Source organism: Toxotes jaculatrix, chromosome 2 (assembly GCF_017976425.1).
Source record: "Toxotes jaculatrix isolate fToxJac2 chromosome 2, fToxJac2.pri, whole genome shotgun sequence".
NCBI lineage: Eukaryota > Metazoa > Chordata > Actinopteri > Toxotidae > Toxotes > Toxotes jaculatrix.
Window position 1 is genome coordinate 13272590 of NC_054395.1, and position 25687 is coordinate 13298276.

Consider the following 25687-nt stretch of genomic DNA (forward strand, 5'->3'; position numbering starts at 1 on the left):
GTATAAAAGTAGGATCCTCTCTATCCTGTTAATCAGTGCAAATCAATAGGGAACTCCTAACTGTTGACAGTGTTGCAGCAGTGTTTTATATCAGCCACCTGGTGTCTTGCCGTTGTCTCAATGAGGGTCTGAGCTGTAAACCCATCTTGTGCTCTCAGATGTGTTGGTGGCTTTTAATTTTATAACTACCTAGCTGCCTGTTTATTACCCAGTTAATGCTATAGAACAAAACATATCATTAGAGAGCACATGATAGACGTGTCCTGTACAATATAAAAAGCACAATTCTGTTGCCTCTGTTGATCAATAGAAAACAATAGAGAACTAATAACCATTTCCAGTGTTGCAGCGGCATTTTCACTCAGCCAACTGTTTTGTTGCCATTGTCTCAATGTCTGAGCTGTAAATTCATCTTGAGCTCTCAGATGTGTTGTTCTCAGCTGGTGGTTTTTCAATTTTATGACCACCCAACAGCCTGTTTATTGCCTGATTAACGCTGTAGCACAAATCATGCCATTAGTGAACATACACTACTCTTTAAGTGTTTTATTGCTATCCTGCCATTAGGCAGCAGGTGGAGCATAAATAGATGAGACAATTGGATATTTGGCAAACAAAGCGCCAACATAAAATACATAGATTGTAAAAAGGTGCCTAAGTGAAGGATTTAACAGTTAACAGCTTAACTTATGTTGCTGTTTATGACTTTGCTTTTGACTCGAATGCCTGGTCCATGACGAATAATCTTATCACCAGAAATTCTGCACTGAATTTGCACAGGAAATGTTCTGTGGGTTTTGCTTTTTTTGTCTGCCTAGTCATGGTGGACATCAGGCTGTCAACACACAACACACTATTTATTTTTGAACAAAGGCCTTTTTTCTCCTATTGGAAGTAAAAACACTCAACCTCCTGTGAAATATTTCTTTTAAAACTAATAAAGTGGATACACCGGTTGAATCACTGTTGTTTGATATAAATCAGCAAGAGTCAAAATATTTCTATGAAAAGACAGATCATTTTAAAATCTTTATTAGGAAAGTGTGAAAGCCTATTGTCAACCATAAATGTGATGTGTAACGGAGTGAACTGATTTAGCTGAAAGACTGGTTCACAGTCAGTACTTACTCTTCATCTGTCTTAGTGCCCCTCCCTCTGCTTGAGAGGCAGAGCTATCCCCAGCTTGACGGAGCAGCAGTGAGGACAGACCATGGCAGGCGAAAAGAATAATAATAAAAAAAAACAAAACACACACACACACACACAAATCAAACAAAAGAGAGAAACAGGAGGAAATGGAGCAGGTGAAAGAAGGAACATGTAAACAGACATGTATATTAAAAGGTTAATGGGGAGAAAAGGACTTGGAAATATTAGCAGAATAGAACATTAGTATAATAATTATTACCAGAGACAAATATGCATATTTCAGCTCTTATCTCTCTGTATGTTACTGTTGTTTGATGTCTGAGTACTAGTTGCGTGGCCAGTTGTCTTTAACCTGATAAAAAGTTTTTTTTGTTTTTTAGTAACAGAGAAAGATTAGTCTGGGAAGTTTTTCTTTCCTCGGTTCAAAAGTTATCAGCGCTTAACTGGCTGGACTAAGTAATGTAGATTTCTTATGTTTCTTTCATATGGTAGTGTGTTAGCTTAATTTGCTTTCAGTTGTATTTGCTATATTATTTGTTACTTTATTTTGTGGTTGATTACTTATTAGTTAGATTGGGGCAGGCATTTTTCTTTAAAGTCCTTAGAGGTACATAGGTAGGGAATGGTGAAACTAAATGATACTGTACTGATAACTTGAGCAAGGATCACACATTTTATTAGGTGTACTCAAATTTAAGAACTTCTCAAATCTCAAAGCTTGTTGGATGAAATTCTAGGGCTCAAATGTGTAGTTTGAGTCTTTGAGTTTTAAAGCCTTGGAGTCATTTTCCAAGATTCATGAGAACCTTGGACAGTTCATTTTTACCACTTAAAAAACTCACAACATTACACAGTTAACATTTCCCTGTAAGTAGAACAACATGTACACTGTCGGACACCAGCATCCAGGGCAACGGGGCACTTAAGGAAATGGCTGAACACTAAACCAGTTCTCAGGGTAATTGTAGCCCAACATCATTAATTTATAATCAGTTATTTAGGATGCTGGAGTCTGACTTAGCTCATCCATACCCAGTGAGATTACACTGCCCATAACAATGTGACTCTGCTGTCTAGGAATAATTGCACAATAACGTTGTGAAAGCAAAACATCAGAAAAAATGTGCATGAATGTGTTGCTTTTTTTTGGTTAAATAATGCTGAATAGACATTTAATTCCAGAAAATAAAGTGGGAAATAAAGAGAACAAAGGAAAAAAAATGTAAAGAATGGAGAAAGTAGGGGAAAAAAAATATAAGGACCACTCACTTCCTGATGAGGAAGATGGGCGTCGCTTGTTGGTGGAGGTGGTACTGGCATTATTCTGGGTGGTTTGCGTCTCCGGGGGCAACGGAGGAGGTGGAGGGGGTGTTGGCGTCGGGTTGCTTGGGGGAAGAGGGGGCGGAGGTGGTGGAGGTGGAGGCGGGACTGATTCCTCTGTGGTGCCATTCTCAGAGCTGTGGGCGGGGCTGTCGTTAGGCTCCTCCAGTAGCACGGAGCCCTGGTCAGAGAAGAGGAGGGGCATTAGTTATATTTTATACCCATTAACTTGTTGTAGTTACCCATGTGGGGTATCTCATATCAACCACATTGTTGTCACTCTATTAGCAAATATTTGGTCACTGATTACAGGGCTGAGACAGGTGGGCCATGTAGTGATGCTGTCCACTTAATTTTAAACACCACTTAAAAGTTGATCATCAAAATCTCAAATCTTTTTTTTTTTCCCCTCTACACTAAGTGATTTTTGCGTTCCATTTGCCAGCTTTTACATTGTTAAAGCATGTAAAAAAAAAAGGTAATCATTTAAAATATCACTTCTTCAGAATGATAAATAAAAAGTAATGTTTTTATTTATTACCTGAAAACAATTAATAAATCAACCGTGACAGTGAATTTGTTTTCCCTGCCCTTGCGTTGGCATGCCAGTTAAACTCCTGCTGGGCTGAGCAAGCATTAAATTCTTGCACACAGACTGTCGACAGCGACAGATGTATGCAGCTCAAATAGAGGTGCCTTCCCTCTGCTTCCTGCCATCTTTAATCAACTCATAAAGACATAACACCCTATTGCTACTAACAGCGCTAATATAGCCTAATCTCTTGGGGGGAAACACTGAGGGAAAACAAGTGGAAAGAAACCATCTGTCACTGCAAGTGATAGTGCTTTAACCCCGACACCCTGCACTCCCTCAGCACACACGCGTCTGACACGCTCTGAAAGCGTGCCATAACTCTGCTGGATGCAAGTTAATGGACCGTGACATTTAACTCGACCCCGCCCCTCCTTTATTCTTCAGACGTGTGCTCGTCATTGTTGCCCCCTTTACTTTTCAAACCCCCCCAGAGGGTTGGGGCGAGGTCCATGTCCAGATGGGTCTTGGCAGCACGTGCCGTTGCTTCTGTTGATTAGCCGGCCCATCTGCTAGGGTGTCTCTGAGACCAGGAGGGGCCCCACTGTGGCCTTAATTGGCTAAATGTGGATTATACCCCGTATTACCCCACCCCTGATACTCATGAGAATATAATCTCCTGGGACACTGATGAGAGTCTAAAAGACTCTCTTCATTCAGCTGCCTGTGTAGGCATGTGACAGCAAATGTGTTTTAACCAATGATCCTGGGAAACATGCAATTACAGACAGATATTTTTGTTGATGAATATTATTGCGGCACATAAAAAAATAAATTTACTTTGACTTGTAATCTAGCACCTTATACAAACTTTCACAAGAAAATTTATTCTAGCGTGTTGCACAATAGATTAACAGCAACCAATGACAGCTCTGAGTGATGTCAACCCAAAGTTTGAGAAATATGCTATTCTTACAGCCTACCCAGCCTCAGTAACTGAAATACCAAAATCAAACATCAAACTTCAGTAAAACACTAGGCATTTCATACAAAACAAACATTTTATTTCATGTGGTGCAAAAGTCTTCAAGAAAATTTCATCTCAGGAGGCCCGCGTCAGAGCAGTGTTTAGAGGCTTGATGTTTGAATTGGGTGATGGCCAGTGCTCTGTTCTGTAAATGTTTACAATTCAATATCATTTCATCATCAAAATAATAGTGCAATGCATTTTATATTTGTGAGCTTTTATTGCCGAATTTGACTGAAAAGAAATGTAGTTGGTTGCAGCATTTATACTTATCAGAAAATCACAGTGAGAAAATGTGAATGTAACATTATGAATGTAATAATAAATTCATCTTTTCACACATTTCACATTTATATATGTTTAATGCGATCTCACAGATTTGTTTGTAGCTTAACCTCCTTGCAACTAATATATGCTAATGCATACAACAGATCTTTGGCCATAGAAAAATACAAAGTTTAGGGATATTCTCCTTTTTTTTTTAAACTGCTAAGTGCTCTCATGTCTGGGATTGTCCCAAGTTTGTTCTATTGTACGTTCTTGAACAGTTTGCACAACGGGGTGGAGACTCAAGAGGCAATGGAAATGAGGGGGCAGTTTGCATCAGGTGGCAAACAAAAGCTCAAGAGGAACATGCTGAAAGGCGCAACGTACAGGCAAATAGTGCAGTCACAGTGGTAACCTAATGCCAATGCATCATCACCCGACAAACCCTTATCCTGAAAAGGACCTTATAAGGAGCTGAGATGCCCACACAATCCCAAAGAGTGCAAGGGTGCAAGATATTAACCCTTTACAAACCCTATACCTGTAACCATTATAATTGCAGACCATACACTATTGTTTTGCAATTTAACAAACGCTTTAGTATGTAATATATTGGTACATTACATAGCCATATATGTTATAGTTGATCTTACAATTTAGTCATTAAACACCCCCCCCCCCCAAAAAAAAAACCCTTCATAATCTCAATCGTTGTCTGTAATCAGCTGCTGTTATGAACAAAGCTGCACCACTTTAAAAGGACATTAGTTAAGTTTGTGAGGTGACCTAGTTTTGAGAGATTATTTCCCAGTGGATGTCTGGGATGACTGTAAACATGATGTTACATATCACCATGTTTTTTTTTATAATGCACATGAATAAATTGTTTTAGCAAATGCCCTCTTAAAGGCTAAAAAGTCATGATGTATCAATATCTGGCAAGCACAAGATGGCAGAGACCTTATAATATAACACACTTATTGAACATATTATATATCCATATACTTTAATGAACCAGATGATGTGTGATGTTGCCACAACACTGAATATATTAATGCAGAGATCTGTCTTACCTCCTCGTTGGGCGCCATGCCTTTGTTCCCACGGGGCTCGGCTGTGTCGCTGCCCAGGGTCTTATAGTAGTCCCCAGTGCTGGGCTGCTTGCTGAAGCTTCTCGACTTCCTGTTTGAATCCACACGCCGCAATTTCTCGTGGTTTTCTCCAGTAGTCAGTTGCTTAAGAGATAAAGATAATAATTATGTTTTTCAAACTTTAGTCTTTACAATTTTTTTTGATGAATTACCCCAGAAACTGTAAATAAAACTGGATAGAGTTTTGTGCTAGAAACATGTTTTGTTTTTTTTTGTTTTTGTTTTTAGCTCCTTAGAATGGTTAAGTGGAACTAGAGCTGAAATGACCATTTAATCAATCAATTAGCTGATCAAAATAAATTGTCAACTGTTTTGATGTTTGATTGACCAAAACATTCCCTGGTTCCCTCTTCTTAAATGTGAGGATTTATGGCAATCATTTGCCTTCATTGATAGAAACCTGAATAACTTTTGTTTTTACATTGTCGGACAAAATTAGCAATTTGGAGACGTCACCCTTTCACTGTTTGCTGGTGTTTTATAGAGAAAAACAATCAATTGGCAGGTTAATCATAAATGAAAATAATCATAATTTACAGCCCAAAGTGAAACTGGCTACGATTACATGGTAGTAAATTTCCTTTCCTCACAAGAAATGGGAGTTCAATATGCAAAACATGAATTATTTACATTTCGTACAATAATATACAATTGTTTGTATCCATATTATCTTGTGTTCAAGGAAAAAAGAGTCAAAGAAAGTGGAAGTGATAAATTATGATGCTAAAATTATATTTGTCAACATACATATTTGGCAGACAAAATAGCACAATCATATTTCAGAAATACTCTGTGGTTCACTGGATTTATAAGGCTAAATCTTGGTGTGAACACACTGGTTTTGTTGCCAGATTAGCTCTCTCATGTGACCAAAGCGGCTTTATTTGAATGGCAGAACAAGGCTTTAATTCATTTCACCTGAAACATTAGCATTAATGTTTCATGTTAAGACAAGAGGGCCACAGAACATGAGTTATCATGCAGCTTTGGGTCCAATGTAAGAGAGACCCCCCTGTCCACAGAGTAGGGTCAGAGGTTACTAACTTAACCCTTTTATTTGAGCACTCTCGCTTTCGGCTCTGACATCCATCTCAGCCTGGAGCTGTAAAGGCAGGATATCAGACTCCTTGTATGCTGCTGTTAGAATATATATGGGCCACACTGTACATATTTCAAAGTAATCTGACATCAACAGGGAATAAGTTCACCTTACATTTGGAGCAGTCGTTATGACAAATGTGCTCCATGTAGTCAGTCTGGGGATACATTTTCCTAATGCAAAAAGCCTTGCATTTGCATTCAGTACTCTGCCAAATAAACTTTGCATTTAATTTTTTCCTACAGTTTTTTTTTCCCTGTGAGTGAAAGTAGTGAGTAATTGTGAAAAAGTAATATAAATATTTATGGTATATTTTTTCAAAAATTAACCTTCAATGTTGTCAACTACAATCATACCTTAATCGTCATGTAAAGTTACTTCGCCATTTCAAATCTGACTTGAGTTCATATACATTTTGCTGCTTACTGATGCCATGACTTCTTATGAAATCCTGAGCCCCCAGACGTTAAACAGATGTCTGATGCTAACGTAAGTGGAAATAATCGACAGCTGACCCCTGACCTCTCCTCCTTTGTGGTGTCATGTTCTGACTTCTTATAAGCTTGTTTAGCTTTGTTGACTCATGTCTGCTGTCAAAGAAATGGTCCCTGAGCACTCATCAGGTGGGAGGGTAATGTGATCAGGGGAGTGCTACAGATGGTTTTATTGTCATCCCCCAGGGAGGTGGGCCAACAATAGCAAATGTACAAAGCATTTTAGCTGCACCTTCCCATCCCCCACGAACTAACACGGACACACGCACAGACATGCATGCATGCACACACACACACACACAGATGGCCTTTCTTCCCATTATATGGATCTGTCTGTCAGCATAAAGTCATTGTTACATATTTGCTTTTACAGTCTAATGTTTTTGTATGCATCATGAAAGGTTGATTAGAGTGGTTGCCGTTTGACGTGGTTCAGTAACATTTGCATGTGGTTTCGCAAAAGCCTCAGATTACAAAATGTCATACACGGATAGGCTGTTTGTGTAATTTTAAAATGAATAAACACGTACATACATACTTCCCAACAACCGATTTAGAATAGAAAGGCAAAGGAAAATGCACAATTAAAACATGACAGCAGGTGCTACACGTTCATTGTCCAACCATATAGCAGCTCAACCAGAACTCCAGAACCTGGAGATTAGCCAAAATATGCAAAGCAACTTGGAATATGTTTGCTGCATCTGCATCACTTTTGCCACTAATAAAAACAAAGCTTTCTTTTATTCCTCTTTAACACCTTACCTCAGTGTAACAATTCCTCCCTTGTAGCTCTCCTCCAGTCTGAACAGAGCCTTATCCACAAAGCAAAGCACAGAGAGTAGCTGTCACCAGATCCAGAGCGTCGCCACCTCTCCACTCAGCGCTACGCCTGTCACTCTACCTGCCCTCTCACTTTACCCACAGGCCTCATCAGTAACCTATCGGGCTGTCCACAGGAGTGACAATGATGTCACCACCAGCCCACAGACCAACCACTCCCCAACCCTGCCCAGTGCCTCTTATGCAAAACGCAAAGTTCCCTGGTGCTGCCCTCACCAATGGCCGGCTTCCCTCAAATCTTTCAAGCTTTAGGATTATTAGAATATTCTAGAGTTTGGTGCCCCAGTGTAGCAGCAAAAAATGGTGGAAAATACAATAATCGTAGTCCAGGTTTTCAGCAGGGACTGCAGGAGATGTAAAAAGTAAAAAAAAAAAAAATTAAAAAAAGTGTGACAAAGCAGCCATTTGCTTGGCTGGTTCACACGAAACATTTGACTTCAGTCAAAGCAAATCCATACAAATGAGGCAAGAGAAGCAGCTACTGCGAAAGCCTGTACGTTGATGGGAAAAAAAGAAAAAACCTGAAACGTCCTTCACCTAAAACTGCATTCAACCAGTTTCCTGCATTGCTTTTTAGTGAGTCAGTAAGAATTTGTTGGTAAATTTTCCACACACCAAGCTGTAATGTGTCTACAGGTTGTGAGATTGGTCCATCTGATCTGCTCTATCTCTGGATGGGGTTTCTGTTTCCTGTCACCATGGCACCCAAGGTAGCTTGTTTTTCCCAATGTATATGGTACATGCTGATCTTAATTGTGTGTTTGTGTGTGTGTGCACGCATGTGTACATGTGTTCCTTTTGTTAAATTGTTAATGAGGGCGCGCCCCGGGCTGGTTACCTGGGTAGAGAGAGGAGAGGGGGCGGCACTAATTAAAAACTCTCCCCCACATGGCTGATTGCGCATGTGTGTTCACGCAAAGATATAGAGCTCACCCTGGAGACAGGGCACTTTCGCTACCTGTGGACTTTATAACAGCCAAAAGAAACTTTGCATAGCAGATACATACATAGAGCCTCTATCTTTCTGTCTGAATAGTTTATTTCTCCTGCAAATCAGCTGGTTCTGCAGTTCACTAACTTTTTTTTTTTTTTTTTTTACCATACTTTTGCTTTTAGATGAAACAGTGCAGCACTGGCAACCTTTAACTTGGGTATGTGCCATTTGACAATTTCCAAGCAAAATGAAAACATTGCAAAAATATATATTTTTCTTCTGTTATATTTGCAGAAAAGACTAAAACAATCAGGAAATAAATTCTTCATGAAGTGAAAGTGATCCCTCTGATTGGTTATCTTTGTCATAATTACATTGCTTTCTGAACATCTCAACAATTAAATTAAAAATACAACTTTGCATCCAGTTTTAATGGGCTTTACAGCAGCATCGGAAGCAGCGCTGAAACTATTGTTGTTCTCAGTTTTAATTGCTCCTCCTTGTCAGCTCTTCAAACACACTTTTGAGTGATCTGTGGCCAGATTAATTACTAGAATTAAGCTCACACACATCACAACAACCATAGTGTGTGTCAACCCGGAGGCCTGTCACGGTAATGAGCATCTTCGTTAGCCTCGTTTAACCATGCTAACACAATAACATCATTGTGGACATCCAGACTAGGAGCACTGTTACACAAGAGCCAACAGCCCAACTGATTAGACACAAGGGAAAATGGCAGTTAATGGCCAATTTATCCCAAACACCCTGGTCCTTCTGCTTGTTGAGGGTTGTTCCATATCACTCATGATGTCAAAACTTGTGATATCTATAATAGCAATAAACCAATGTGTTCATATCTGATTTACAATTACTTAAACCTACTGCACATAATATATTGGTACATGCATCATCCAATATAAGACACTAGGAATTATTACAATGTCATGGACGAGCAGCAACAACAGTCACCATGAAAAAAATGTAACTGAGGGAATTCTTAAGTAACTTCCGTCTAGAAGAGGGAATCTTTGCACAGCTCTGATGCTCAGTTTATAAACAGATTCATCTTTTGAGATCATGTTGGGAGCTCACCACCACCTTACCTCCCTCTTGCGGGTGTTGCACTCCACGTGCCGCAAGTTGCTTTTCACCTTCAGGAACTCTGCTGATGTTGGCTCCTGAGGGGGCTGTGGTGCTGGGTAGCTCGGGGGTGGTGGGGGTACCGGAGGACACTGTGGGGGAGGTGGGGGTGGATAAGTTGGTGGTGGTGGCGGCGGCTTGGAGGTGACATCAGCCGGTATGTCATTCTTCTTGGGCATGTCAGAGCCAATGTCTGGGTTTAGCATGTCCATGTACGCCTGCATGTCTGAAATGGCCGACTCTGATGCACCTGTGACAAGGACATGGTTCATGAACGCATGTTTAATGTAGACCTAGCTTACTGACACGGTGACCAAACAGGGTGAACTGCTGATTTAAGATAACAAAACAAAGCATTAAGTGATTTTTTTTATATTTACTTCATTCAATTCTCTTAATACATTGTTCAAAATGAGTTACTCTGATACTCCACCTCTCCATCCATAACAAAATTTGTGCATACAGACCACTAGGGTGCAGCAACAGTATGTAATGCACCTGTGACCTGGAAAAACAGGAAGCAGACTGCTGCGTCTTGCTAGTTCTACTTAAGTAAATAGCTGAGGCTTCCACCATTGCTGAGATGCTTTACTTGGCATGTAAAAGAAACAGTCAAGGATTAATGGCAAAATGAAAACAGCAAAGCTTGTTTCAGCAGACATTGTGATTATGAGCCGAGCAATAATCTGTTTGACTGTTGAGCTTATCAAGCTTTGATATTTAAATTTAGAAACCTTGTTAGTGCTCACATTAGAAAACAAAGCTCTAAAGTGTAAAAAGTTTCACACCTGCATGTGCAACTGTGTTCAGCTGGGCAGGTGGGCCTCGTGACGTTGTTAAGCTGCTCCTCTTCTCCCCAGTGCTGGACTGGCTGGAGTTGGCTGAGTCATAGTTGGACAGGGAGCTGGATGGTGAACTGATGTCAAAGTGGGCCACCTGGCTGGCGGGGGGCATGGTGGTGTTTGGGGACGATAGGCCCGAGTCCGGCTGCTTGTACTCGAGGTCCGTTGAGGGGTCCCGGGACAAAACACGGTGCTCAACACTCTGTCAGAGGATGCAGCTCATGAATACAAGTGCCATTATATCTATTATGTTTAACTGTGCAACATGTGGACATGATTTCCACCAAAGTAAATACAATAAAACCATTAATCTAGTCATTAATTCTTAATTAATGACTCATTATTAAAACCTGTCTTGTTCTTTTAATTTTAGTTGCAAATGGATACAGCGTCATTATAAAAGATGGATCACTTTTTCATTCATAATTTCCCATCCCACCACCCCTCAGTCCCTGATGGGTTACATGGGGAGAACAGCATTATGAATTTAATTACTTCACACTAATGAAACATCTCACAGCTGATCAGAAAGGCTCTGGGGCCCTCTGCTTTTCCCACAGCGCAGGAGACAGTGTCCCTTATGGGATGAATACGAGGGGGGGTGGGGTGCATGTTTCCTGCACACCAGAGAGAGTTCAGTGTGGAGGAGTTATTATTCCTCTGGCCACTTGGGGATTTGAGTGGGTTGAAGTTATGGAGTCCCCTGAATGTCAAGTGTTAATAGCTGTAGTAATTAGCTGAGAAAAACTGATGTCAGTCAAGGGACATGTTGGCTCAGCGACAGCTATTTTGTGGCTGCAGAGTGCATACACTTGTGTTTTTCAAGGTTGTGTTGTTTTTGTTCAGGGACAGAAACCATGTTAGCATTAGAATTATTGAAACAAACTTTTACTAATACCATGCAGATTATGAACTACAGTTTGGTCATGAAATGTAGGCACTATAGCAGATATGATAACTCATAATTTCATCCAGAGTAACATGAAGTGGAGTCTGGTTACTGAGGTGGTATTGAAAGAACAAAGCAACATTTCACATGCTGTACAAGTGCTCTCTGTCTAGAACAAATAGTGTATGTTCTCCTGTTTTGACATGTAAGAGTTGAGCTCCCACAGGACCAATTATTGTAAGAAAGTGCAAAAAACACATTGGTAAGACATGTCCCCCACCTTTAATGAGAAATTACCCAGTGTCCGATCATTCAGCAGACAAATATTGTGATACCTAAAGCAGGGGTTCACAAACTTCTTGGCTTGTGACCCCTTACAATGAGGCAAGGTTTTGACAAAAACTATAAAAATTTGAGAAAAGCTTTAAAAAAAAAAAAAAAATTACCTAGTTTTCTTTCTTATCCCTTAATCATGCAACCCCTCCAATTTGTCTTGGTCCCCATTAGGGGTCCCCACCCCGAAGCTGGTCGTGCTGAAATTAGTTTTTTGTTAAAGTGTGTACTTAGGCTAAATGTACAACTTCCTTGAATAGACAGATTAAACTTTAGAGGTTTGTGCAGATAAAATGCTGTGATTCTCACTGCGAGTGATTCTCACTCACATATTCCCCCTCAGTTTGACCCCGTTCACAGGGAGGTTAGAGGTCAGGATGCAGTGTAGAAACGTGTTGAGAGTCGCTGTCTCTTACCATGTTCTCCACAGTGCGCAAATACTTGGCACACTGGGAGTGGCCATTGTATTCGGCCAGGTCGGCTGCCGTGAAGCTGTCCTGGTCCCTGATGCCCAGGTCCACACCATTGACCACAAGGATCTGACAGCACTAAAGAGTGATGTGACAAAGGAGACAGAAAAAGTGATAGAAGACAGGAGGAAGATGGAGAAGGTTACACTGACAGTGAAAGTGACTGCCATGCATAAAAATGTTCTTATCATAAATTTATACTGATAATACCATGATTCTAAATGTAAATATATTCTTTCTAAGTAACCAAAATGATGGATGTTCGGGTTATATAGTATGCACATTAACGGGGCAAATGGGCATCCCTGTTTCTTACTACATTTTAGTTTATTAGTCATCACACCCTGACCATAGAAGGATGAAACATATTACCCGTTTCTTACTCATAAATTACTATAATAGGTAACAGGCAACTAAATATTTCCTTCCTAAAGAAGATTAAGAATATATAAGAATATATGATTGTTACACTTTACTTCCATGGCTTTTAAATGATGGATGAAACATCTTTTGTAACACAAAGCAGGGCTATTTGGTAATCAGAAGAAACTTGGAATTGGTTTAAAGCGTCTGTTTAGAAACCTTCGTGTCAACTGGCAGGTGGAAACCACATTAATCCTATTGTTATCAGACTGAGCAACCTTAGTGTTCCCACACTGACTTGTGTTTCCGTTAGCTTCTTAAAATGTTCTCTCCAGTCAAAGCCTTCAGCCAGCAGCTTGTAAGGGTCACTACCAGATGCTTCTTACACAAAAATGTAATTTCCTCTGCATGTAATACATTATGCTCAAACAGCTAACTGACTAGACTTGGATACAACAAAACATTAGTCAAAGTATTAGGTTGGAGTGGAGGCAAAACCATAAGCTAGAGGACTTTCATTCAAAACAGATGGTTATGTGTGAAACCCATTATGGATATGTGAGCACCAAGTGTCAAAGCAATCCCACAGAGCAATGAATATAATATTCTTAAAATAGTAAAAGTAATAAACAGTGTCACTCCACTGTCCAATTAAAGATTTACCTATCAAACACAAAATAATATCTGTGGAAAGTCTTAATATTCCAATATTAACATGCTGCTTCATAACATTTCTACTGTATTATTTGAGTTTTGAGAAGTAATTGTAATCACTTAATGAAAATCAAACAGCATTTCATTCTCTGGTGATTTGTTTCACTGTCTATACTAAAAAATGCCAAAGGGAACAGTTTTATTCACCTTTATTTCATGCCACTCTTAATTCCAATCTAACTCTGAGGACTACATAAGTAAAACAAAATAAAAATAAGCTGCAAACACACACCTCCAGTTCACCATTTTCTGCCGCATCGTGAAGCGGGGTCCCTCCCCAGTTGTCAGTGGCGATCTCTCCGCCGTGCAGCAGCAGCCAGCTGAGCACCTTCGCATGGCCACGACTGGCTGCGAAGTGCATGGCCGTGGCCCCGTCACCATCCTTGTCTGTCAGGCTGATCTCTGTGAAACTCATCTAAAGGAGGGAGAATAATGATAAGGGTCACAGCCATGTTTAAGAACAGTAGGAATTCTGCACATTTTTTAAACAAATGATGAAACAGAGAAAGTAGAAAGTTAAATTTTAAATGTATGCAGTTCAGAAAAATTTAGATCATAGAGTTAAATCATGATGAAACAAAGTTCTTTTGGTGTGAATGAAGAGTCATTTTGGATACAAAATAAGTGGTTGGCTCAGACTAGAGCTCAGATTATCAATTATGTAACATTACATAACATCAATTACAATATCAGTTTAACAAATAAATTACCCACCATTAATTTGCATGATCGTAGACATCTGTGAGTTCATTGTTTACATTTTATCAGACTTAGTTAAAAAAAAAATAAAAGAATAAAAATATAACACAATAAGTATGGGATGTGGATCTAGGAACAAATCTAAGCTCTCTGTACTTGTTTACAAGATTTGGACCAGTAGTGTCCTCACACGATTCCAACATACCAGCCAAACAATGACGGTGTTGTGGCCCATCTGGGCAGCAGCATGCAGTGGTGTCATCCCATCATTGGCTCTGATGCTTGGATCTGCTCCACAATCCTTGACCAGGTATTGGACGACTTCAAGATGACCCTCCTGGCAGGCCAGGTAGAGCGGTGTGGCACCATTCTTAGTTTGGGAGTTGACAACGCTGTAGGGAAATGAAATGGAGAGGTAAATAAAAGACTCATGGAGACGAGATTTCTATGATGGAGGTTCTTTGCTGCAGCCTATCCTCTCTTTATCACTTAAACCTGCAGAAAATTATTTGACATTAACAAAAGCAGAGTTAATTGTGCATACAAGTCTGCATCAAATAAAGCAGATCAGTGTTATCTCATTTAACATCTGCTGACATCCAGAAATGGATGTTACACTCAGCTCCCTGGGATTTTAATTGTGTGACTAGATTCTGCTTTGCAGTACCTTGGAACAATCAGGACTGACTGGTGAATCTGTAACTAGTTTCATGTCCAGGCCCAGAATGTAAAACTCTTCCCAGCACCTAGCCACATATATTTTTTGTAGATTATCTAAAAAGGCTTTTGACACCGAAACAAATCAAGCAGTAAAAGTTTGTAGTCAACAGTGTGCGCTTGTTTGCAGGAATCTTTTTAAGGCTCATAAACTAATAGGAGAACCTGGGTTTCAAATGACAAAGTAGCGTTTAAACTGAATGCAAAACCACTACACAAAGCCTGTCTAAAAGAAACAGAACACCTAAAGTTTCCATTATGTACCTTATTTATAATTACAGTTTGTGCTGTGTGTGTTCTATGTTGAAAAATATTTTAAGTTGACAGTTTGAGGCAAGACTCAAACAGATGCAGATATCATAATCAGCCAATACATACTTTATCATCAAAGTATTTATACTCTTACAGTTGTTTGACAGCAAAAACAAAAATATACACTTTTATACTCTGTTGCACAGGTAAATTTGCATGCCAACCAAACAAGTAGTTAGAAGAAGAAATTGTCGTTTTTCTGTTGTTGCCACATTTCAGTGGATGGACACTTTATGAAAATGACTTGAAAACAATAACGTCGATGCAAGTTTTTTTTCTTAAAGCGTAGATCTAGCAACAGGTAACTGACAGGAAAAGATGCCTTTGTGCCTTTGTCAATGTCAACATGCAGCTATTTTAAAAGCAGACAGCAGTGATGCTGAGCCAAATCCTGCTCCCCTTTGTTTCCAAACGCCCTTAGCCCCGCCTCCAAGGCAAAAGCTCATCCAATGCGTGTTTTCCTCCTTGTCCCAGATCTTTTCAGTCACAGCGGGAGGTCAGGGAGTGAATGAGCGCTTGCGCACTAAATCCCATAAGGTCGTGCTTTATTTGGACACTGACAAATGAACAACGAGTCTCCTAAGAGGATTACCACTCCACTGGCTTTGCCCGTCTTGCCATGTGCTTAACGAAAGGTTTGCCAGTGGCCAAGACAGACTGAGCAGGTGAGGGAGGAGGAGTAGAGAAGGTGAGGGAAATGAGAGGCAGGGCTTAAGTGGACGGGTGGATCCTATAGACACAAACATGACCCTGCCAAGCTTTCTCTCAGAAGGATGCAGCTCAAGGCCAACACTCTACCAACTAAAGACCCCGCATTAAAACTACATGTGGATGATGATTTGTTCTGATCCACATCTAAAATGCATAATATCCTGAGTCAGAAAGTAGATAGGGAATCTTCTGTGGAAATTATGAGCATACCAAAGAAATTGATAGTCAGATAAGTTTATTTCTCAGGGTTGTTTTTGAGGTAAAACAGTTGAGGCCTGTTTGGATGATCGAGGGAAAAGTTCCAAATAAAAACAAGCACATCTTAAATATTTCAAAATAAGAAGGGGAAGTAATATGCGATTCTGTCATCAGGAAGTGGGCAGACAGGTTAATTATTCATGACTGTAACCAAAGTGGGCTGACGTTCACCTGTGCTCTGGGGTCTGTGTAGGAGGGAAGCTTACATCATTGTCATTAATCCTAACAGCAAACTCTTAGAGAGTGACAAAGTTGAGTGTATTCCAGGTTAGATGGATACGATTCGAACAAAACACGCACTGCCTTTGTCTCAGCTCTCCCGAGTGAAGCGGCCTGAATATTCTCTCCACTCCAAGAAGTGCTTTTGGATAACAGGTGTGGATTTCAAAGAGCTAAGAAAGAGGTTAGCCTTGTGTGACGACACAGCTAGCGAGTGGCACAAGTGGTGCTGCCTTGTCCGTCACTTTGTCACTAAAAGGAAAAAAACACTCTGAAGTAGAAGACATTTGATACATTTCCAGTTCAGCTCCGATGAGTAATTTACCTCAGTAATTGTCTGTACACCGTCCCCTCCCTCCCCCCCCTGAACACGGTGACAAAGACTGAGGTTATCTTCATTACTAGCAAAGTAATTGATGTCACACTAATGGTCTTCTTGCCTGATAAAGGCTTATTACCTTCTTAATGGCTTTTCCTGTCTAAATAATGAAAACTGTTGTGGGAAAATGTATACGCTTTCTTTAGTTATGTCACCTCAGTGTCTTGTGTATGACATGTTAAAGGTTTTTACATATACCAACATGGAAATGTATCGATTGCATGATACACATCTATACTGCTCATCGATATTTTCTTTTAGAGGCAGTTGTTGACAACAGAGTCTCAAAATGAGAGGACCACAAAATACTGACATTTTATGTGATCCAAAATAAGTAGAACACTTAGGTGTGTCACTAGGGATTAGGTTATGTTTCCCACCGAAGCTACACATAATCAAAACTTCCTAAAACAGCCTTGTTTTCACCTTGATTCTTTTGAATATTGCCAGTTTACCTGGAGAGTTTTGAAACCTGTAGAGGAGCGTGTAATCCTTCACTTTAAAAATTGCACATCTAAGGTACTTAACTTGATAACAATACTCTTACAAAGTGTGGAGTTGTAATACTGTAGGCCCTTTGCCCAAAAGCATCTGAAAATGTCACGCTACATAGCACTTCCTCAGTTTAAACCCCCTGTTGTAAAAGAGAACAGAAAGAGGTTTTTATCCAACTTGTACCAAGAAGTTATTAAGGAGATTAAAGCTGGAGAAAATGTGGGCAATTTAGACGATGGCTGAGAAAATGGCTGAAAAACTCTTCTCTCCTTTTTACCCCTCACTCTCTGTGTATCTAAGATTGAAGCGGAACATCAGCTCAAAGTCAGAAAGCAGTAATTGAGCCTCTGCGAGCTGCTACACAATAAGTATCAGTCCAACTTTAGATGCTCATCAAAGTGTCTTCTAATCATAATAATGTGAATGATCTTTAGAGGTGAAGCAGAGAGAGCAGTCATATCCTGAGACAGTACTCTGTGTTGAAGTTTAATCACTTTGTGTTGTCTTTATTAACATAATGCTGTCATTACTTTTCTCTGTGTTTCCAGCACCTGAGCTTTGACATGCCACTGAGTCAGATAGTTGGGTGCAGGGTGATTTCCCCTGTTAGTCCACCTTGTATATTTAGATAACTAACTTTCTAGAATATCCTAATGTAGAGGTCTACCCTTCTCAACTACATGTTGGAATTATGGCTTGGGCCAGAGATCTTAATCTGCATTAACTGATTACATAACCTGTCTGTGGTCTCTCCTGTTTTTTCTCTCTCTTTCTCATTCATTCAGTCTTTTGTGTACTGAGGCTATCAGCAGAGGCACAGCACACAAGCCTGTTGGTTTTGGTTCACTGGGATGAATGTGCAAATGACCTGCCGATTCAGATGTGCCTTATAAATCTAACACTAAAATGTCAGGAAACAAAGCCGCATCTGTGTTCCACTGATCTTAAAACAAACAAACAAACAAAAAGACAGGGATTGCATAATGAGCAGAGAATTGCAGGCAGTTAAATACTGCAGCAGTTTTATGATAAGGCGTCTGCTGAGAGCTTGTCCTCAGTTCACACAGGACTTTTGTCTGCATGTCCTTCAGAAGAAAACATATTTGTTGTTACATTTGTGATATTTAAATCCAAATACAGTGAGTATATACTTTTAAAATAAGCAACCACCTCAGTGGCTATTGCATGTGAAGTTAAACCGGTGCTTGTCTTCCATCATAAGCTGGTTGAATGGACAGATGGAAATTGTACTTGTGAATTCTTGTGGTTGTAGTGGTTTTAATTGCTTCAAAAAACTGTGTTAAGAATCAAATTGAGGGGGTTAACTCTTATAGATTTTACCATTTTCTGTCATGAAATTGTCACATTCAATTACAAAATAGCTGTTATAACTGATATCTATCTCAGCCTTCAAAAGTCTGTATTAGTTAAAGCCTTGGTCGAAGTGTGATGTCTTGTGTGGAGGTTTTTCTGTGTCTTGAAGCTGTGTTGGTGTTAACTGTGTGAAATAGAGCTGACCATAGTATAATACTGACAACAGAAAATCAACAGAGGACTTAACCTGTAGTGGGTGTTGCTTGTTTACTGTTTACTATTAGTGTGTGTACTAATACCTCTGTACAGCAACACTCCCATTATGTTGTACCATCACTAGGCTGCCAGTTACTCAAGTGATGATGTAACAGAGGGGGTCATGTTATCCTTGTGATTTTTCAAGTCCATCCAATTACATCTTAAAACCCGCTGAAACAAATTTGTAGCTTGTAATAAACCGTGAAACAACAATGCTATCTCGCTGCTGCAAAGTTCCAGTCTAAACAATGCCTGAGGCTAGTGACTAGAAAGCGGTCTATTCAAATGGATTTGTTTTCCTCATTATCTTATCGCCGGTTGGCGCTACTGTGTGTCACCGTGGAGATGGTGGTAAACAGCAACAGAGGGAGGGGTGGTGGAGAAGAGTGAATGGGACCCAGCTATCAGGGAGCTACCGTGTCCCTGAGAGTCATTAAATTTTCAGCAGCTATGCACCTGTCTGGGGTGCAACCAGACAATATTGGAGGTGCAGAGCACGGAGTTAGAGCCTGGACGAAGCTGTTCATCCTGCCAAGGTCAGCAAAGTCAAAACAATTCAACAGATAAGGCTGTTCTGTGTGGTAAATTATCTACATTTCTATTTCTGTATGGCAGCTGTCTCTGATCACTGTTGGTAGTTGAAGTCACACCAACACAGAGAACATCTTTCAGTTCAGCAGTTATCTCCATATTTTCCTTTTTTATTCTTTTATAACCCGACAGGTGTTCCTACCAATAACGCCAAACTGAAAAACAAAATGAACAAGGCCAGTCATCTTGCCTACATAACATTACCCACAGGGATCTATTTTATGACTAAAATAAAAAAGGTTTAAAAAGCATTCATTATTTAATGCTCTCTCTCCCTGAGCAAGACACTTAACCCTACCAGTGAATTTGCTGTATATGTCAGTGAAATGCATTTATTTGTATGTACTGCTGCAATGCAGCCATAAAAAATATTAAACAAATCACGATCTGATAATAACATAAAGATTACGAGTTAGGACATTGAGCTCTTCATGGAATATTAAGCACGGTTTCAGCAACTAACACCTGCTCTCACAGTGTTTACTCCAGTGTCTGTAACTGTCAGCTGAACTCCTGCAGTTTAAATACTTTTACACTGGCTATGATACCGGTTAATGCTCTGGAATAAGACCACAGTAACATGTGGTATTACATGAGACAGATATACACCGTGCTGAGACGGTTGTAGATCACTGATCTACTTGGCAGTGCCTGTGAATTTATTTACAAAATATGTTCACAGTGGTCTGATGATAATACACTATACATCAAAACTGCAGTTCACTTTGTCAATGCAGCATATTTGACAGAGGAGCTTTTTTCAGTGATACTTTTATCTATATACTCTGAACAATACAGTTATACTAACTTTTTGGCATTTGGCCAAACTTGCGTAACAACTGTTTAATACTGGGGCTGCAAAATCTGCACTTAAGTTGCTGCATTGTGATCATCACACATCTTGTTACAGTCAAAACCAACCTCTCTGACGTTCGTTGTAGAAAAAAAAAAAAAACCTTCTGAGCTGCCCACTGTGTTCACCAGATAGTCGCTAGCTTTGTCTGTCTGCTGTTTGGTGCGGGGCAGTTGGTGGAGCTGACTGAAAGGAGAATGCAGTGACCCTAAACCCTGCCTCCCTTATGTGATATGACTTCTGCATATAAAGAGTTTGTGGTGTTAGTTGGTGCTTATCCTGTGTGATCAGTGCTGCTTCCCAAACACAGCAATTCAGTCCTCACCCGTGTCCATGGCGATCATATGGTTCATATGGACCAGTGTTATCTCTGTAAGGCACAGGTGGGCCTGACAATGCACTGATTAAGGGTGATATTAATCAAGGGGTAATCACACACATGCTTACACACACTATTAACATATTACATACATTAACATATTAACACTAATCTGCAACTATTTTGATAGGTTAAAGAAAAAATGCAGAACATTTGTCAGTTACAGGTTCTCAAATGTGAGAATTTGTTGCTTCTCAGTGCAGGTTGATAACACAAACATCAGATCTCACACACTTAATTGATTTCTGGCGTAGCTCTCACAGATATACAGACCTGTGGCAACAGTATGGAAATTATTCTAGATGTATTACATAAGTAGCACATGCGGACTGTGGTCATGTGCAGTATTTTGGGAAAGTTAAACCCCTAAGAGGTTTTTTTTTCCTAAATGGGATTTGTGCACAAGTATGTAGATTGCTCCACAGGTATCAAAAAACAAAGTTCATGTTGCTTCCCGCCACCGCTGGTAGTTACTGTACATGGAAAAATACAGCATGAGCCCGAAGCTGATCTAGTGGACAAAACTCTGGCTGTTCGTGTATCAGTCTGAATTATTTCTTAAACATCTGGGAAAAAAAATAAGAGTTGGTAAGCTGCTCTTACCTTGGGCTGTGCCCCAGTAAAAGTCGTAGAGACGACAGGTCTCCCTTGGCAGCAGCATAGTGTACAGGTAGGGCTCCTGTATCGGTGGAGGCCCCAGGATCCACCTCACCACTCTTGAGAAGCCAGTCGGTGACCTCATGGTGACTGAAGCGGGACGCGAGATGGAGAACAGTGGCCCCAGAACTGTCCCTGTCCTATAGATCAAACCAAAGAGGAACAGAGCTGAAATATTGTATTCTGAAATTAAAGTTCCCATTGATTAAAATGCTTAATAACCAAAATACTTTACTGGAGTACAGATTCAGCACCAAGAGTTACGGAGTTAGACTGTGAATCAGCGATATAGAGTACTGTTCCTGTAGAAGCCAGCAGTGTGATTTCACATTATAAAATTAATTGCTTAAGTTTTTGTTTTGAGGAAGCAGTACCTAACAATCAACTTCCAATCAAAAGAAAGACTTATTCATTGTGATACAGATTTTACTACCTTTGAACTTCCACGTTGTTGCACAAACTCACACACACACACCCCATTCTTAATGAGAAACTTAGTATATCCTTGAGCTTCTAACTTGCTGCATTTCTAAGCAGTATAGACCAACGATTGCACTCAAACCTAAAGTATAATCAGCAAAGCTGGAAAAGAGCATCTGATACAACACAGAAATTAAAGCCAAATACCTGTCATGACTAAAAATGTTTAAATCATCAAAAAGACTCACAGATCATGGCTTTTTCAAATCTCTCATCCATCCCTGACATGTAAAACGTGACATGTTCCTTATAAAACTTACTTGTGTTTACCTGAAACATACTTTTTTTGTTCTTTGTATCAAGAGATGGACAAATAGGTATTTCAGAAAAAAAATAAGTATATATACATGTTCTTTGGGTAGATGTATATGAACACGTCAACAAGCCTTATCAAAGAATCTAAAACTGTAATGTGAGACAGCAGAATGACTCAAATGAACATCATTAACATCATATAAAATCGGTATCATGCTGCAGTGACAGCGCAAAAGACTCAATAGTTAAAAGTGGAAGCTTACTATTGACCACCCATCAAGTGAATTGCGCTGTAACTGGTAATTGATAGGTTTTACTAAATGTCAGCCAAGTATCTTATCAGTTAGTTCTTGGCTTGGGGTGCTCCTTGTCACTCTTCTGCGCTCTGTCAGGCAGTCCTCAAAAGTAATGGAGACAGTAAGTAGATAATAGAGCTCTTATTACTCTGTGTTTCAAATTTAGAATCACAGATTACTACAGGTCAGATCGAGTGCCTGATTGACTCAAGTGTGGTACTTCTGTTTCTGTGGTGTTGGAATCATTTTTGACTAAGAGTAGACAAACTGTTGGTCAGCATGCTGGCTTAGCACTGTCTTTTCAGACCAGGAGTACTTTGGCGATGAATCTGACTGAGCTGGCCGGGTCCTTAATGTTTGGAGTCTGCATGGGTTTCCTTCTGCAGTCTTAAAGGTGAATTGGAAAATCTTAAACTGAGACTAAGTGAGAATGTTGAGTCCTGTCTGTGTGATAGAGAGGACATCTATTAGTCTGTGTTTCTAAAGAAACACAACACATATTTACAACATATTGTAAAAATAATCCCAGACTATAATGGCTATATAAGTGCTGTTCAACATTAGCATATATAAACTTTGTGGTACATGGGGGTATACTTTAGAGAACAGTACATCCTTTACTATGACTCCCATAAAGTAGCTGCTGCATTTCTTCCCTGCTCTGAATACTTTGCATCTTTCTACCAGCAGGGACATGGAAACGTGGTAATTCAGTCATAAGAGGTCATAAGGTTTAATCCGTCATGTGGAGGTTTAACCATACTAACAATGCCAAACATCTTCCCTACTATCACATCAGGCTACACTGTCATTATGCATTTCCCTCTGTGCTCTCTCTGCATCACAGCATGTACTGTATAAAGGATACTGCATTTGCAAATCCAGCTTTGCATACCTCATTACCATAGAAACATGAGGTGAGTGCAGCATAGTGGCTTTCAAACCAGAACAAAAACAAAAAGTCACAAACTAACAAAGAGGACTTGTAAATTTTTTAGTGCATCCTCACTGACCAACAGTTGACTAATTTATATACACTGGAGTGTTGGCACATGCCGCCTTTCAATATGTCTCATTAAAATAGCAACAAAACAGTGTTCAGGCTGTTGAGAATGTCTAAGGATCTCTGGTTTTCAGTCAGATCACCTCTGTGGAGAGATGGCAGTTCCCATCTTGGATGAAGTCATCTTTTGTTGTTATCAGACTGATAACTGATCACCGTTCAAGATAAAAAAGACTCTGTGTTTTACAGTTTCAGAACCTTGGGGAGTTGAATTGAATTCATAGTGTCATGGAAAGGTTTAGACCATATATGTTGCCCTTGTGGTCTACTGACCACTTGTGGAAGTGACTCTTTGAAAAGAGACACAACATCTTGTAAAAGATGTAGAATTTATTTGAAAAATGTTATTTGGTAATTCTCAATTAAAGGCAGTGAGCTGTATCTCTGGGTTTTCACTCTGAAAAGGAACAGATGGATCATTCTTCCATGAAAAGCTGCTATACTCACTGGATTTTATTAGTATAGGTTTGGCATCTGATGATGATCTAAATATAGTTTCGGGAGCTTTTTTTCCACTTTCAACTGCAAACTGTGTTAGGAAACACTAAATGTTTGAAGCATGAAACTACATGGACACTGGTCAGAGTATAACTGAAGAGGTCCACTGGACCATAGTTGGACCTCTTCGATTCTAGTTTGAGAGGTCCAACTGGAAAGGGATTGCGTGGTGGAGAGGGATTGGGTGCCTGGGGGGTTGGCACGTAGGCTTCACAACTAAGAAATGGCAGCCAGGTCAAAGGAAACAGAGAATTAGGCTACTGTCTGCCACACTTCAGCTAGTCCGACTACAGCTCAGGTCACTCACCTCTGGGCGACATCCACCCTGGGTCAGTAGCCACTGTAAGCAGGCCAGGTTGCCGGTGGCGGCTGCGTCATGCGCCGGGCTCGCCCCGTTGTTCGCCAGGCAGTTGCCCGACAGTCCTGCCTCCTCCACCAGAAAACGCAGGCAGGTCAGTTTCCCGGCCCGGGCTGCGTGGTGGACCGGTGTAGCCCCCAGCACATCCTTAACGTCGCCGGTGAGCGCTTTTGCCGCTAATTGCACTTTCAGAGTCTGCACATCCCCTTGCCTTGCGGCGAGCAGCGTCCTGTCCCCCTCCACCACCATGACTGCTGCAGATCGGGCGACTCCTTTCCTCTGCGGTTGCCTGGCTGGAGCCCGATCAGTTCACGGTGAGGACGGGATCAGCATTGTACTTTACAAAGTTTCAGATATTTTCAGTCAGTTCACTTTGTTGCAAATATCAGTTACTGCACCACATTTTTTCCAGAGCCAAATGTTCAAAGCCTGATGCGTTACCGTTCATACGCTGCACATTTTAATAAGCGACACGTTTTACATGCTTGGAATAAAACTCAGTCCGCCAGTTTGTATCTGAGTGATAAACTAACCTGCTTTCTATGTTTTGCCCGACGATGTGGGCCAGTAATCCGCTTCTTTTCTGTCTGACGCCCGCAGGATGCTGAACACCTGTTGCACGCGTTTGTTTGTTTTTTTTTGTGTTCCAGTAATCAATAGTGTTTTGTATTGTTTAAGTTGTTTGTTTACCCTGTTTGCTTCCGAATAACGTGTATCATGTGCCTCAGAAAATATTCCGCAGTGTTTTTCTTCCTACAGCAGAAGGCGACATGGCACTCAGCGCCTGTTAAATAATCCATCAGGGGGAGGATCGCTGAGCCTGTTACAGGTTGTTGCTTTCTGGAAATCGGCTCAGAAGTTAAAGGGGCAGTACGAACAGGCTACTTAAACCTCCCAGTATAGACCCGCAGAGAAAGTTATACAACTGTGGTGGTGGGTGCCTGTCAGGTATAGACCCACGGATAAACACTAATTCATCAATGAACTTTAGGAACACATGCCCAGTCTTGTTTTCATACAGGCTCACTGAGCATTTATTCTACATATGGCCGTCAAATCAGCATCACCGGACACCCACTGTCTGCACACAGTATAGGTCCATCTGGTGGTCTTTTGCGAAACTGTATCACTAAAAGTTCTTGCTTGTACGTTTCTCTGTTTATTTAATAAGAAATTATAAAACTTAAGTTTGGTGTTAAAGTTGAAAAGACAGTCGGGTGCAGCAGACAGCTTTTGGAGCTATAGTCGGCTTTCTTAACATAATAAACCTCTAATTAAATTGTCATTATGATAGTTCATTATGTTGCATCAGTAGGTTTTCCTGT

General features: G+C 40.3%; 1 protein-coding gene across 3 annotated transcripts in view; it reads right to left on the reverse strand.

Annotated features, from left to right (window-relative positions):
* Nucleotides 1–24994, reverse strand: part of espn (espin) — a 41455-nt gene extending 16461 nt beyond the window's left edge. For 2 of the 3 annotated variants that reach the window (XM_041066085.1, XM_041066069.1), the window contains exons 1-9: nucleotides 24312–24994; nucleotides 21359–21552; nucleotides 14475–14661; nucleotides 13803–13985; nucleotides 12440–12571; nucleotides 10748–11003; nucleotides 9923–10209; nucleotides 5369–5530; nucleotides 2419–2650 (exon numbers count right to left, since the gene is read on the reverse strand). In XM_041066085.1, the coding sequence (XP_040922019.1) occupies nucleotides 2419–2650; nucleotides 5369–5530; nucleotides 9923–10209; nucleotides 10748–11003; nucleotides 12440–12571; nucleotides 13803–13985; nucleotides 14475–14661; nucleotides 21359–21552; nucleotides 24312–24611 (1933 nt within the window). In that variant the 5' untranslated portion in view covers nucleotides 24612–24994. The remainder of the gene's footprint in view (nucleotides 1–2418; nucleotides 2651–5368; nucleotides 5531–9922; nucleotides 10210–10747; nucleotides 11004–12439; nucleotides 12572–13802; nucleotides 13986–14474; nucleotides 14662–21358; nucleotides 21553–24311) is intronic. The other variant, XM_041066077.1, reaches the window with a different exon arrangement.
* Between the last annotated feature and the right edge of the window lie 693 nt (nucleotides 24995–25687).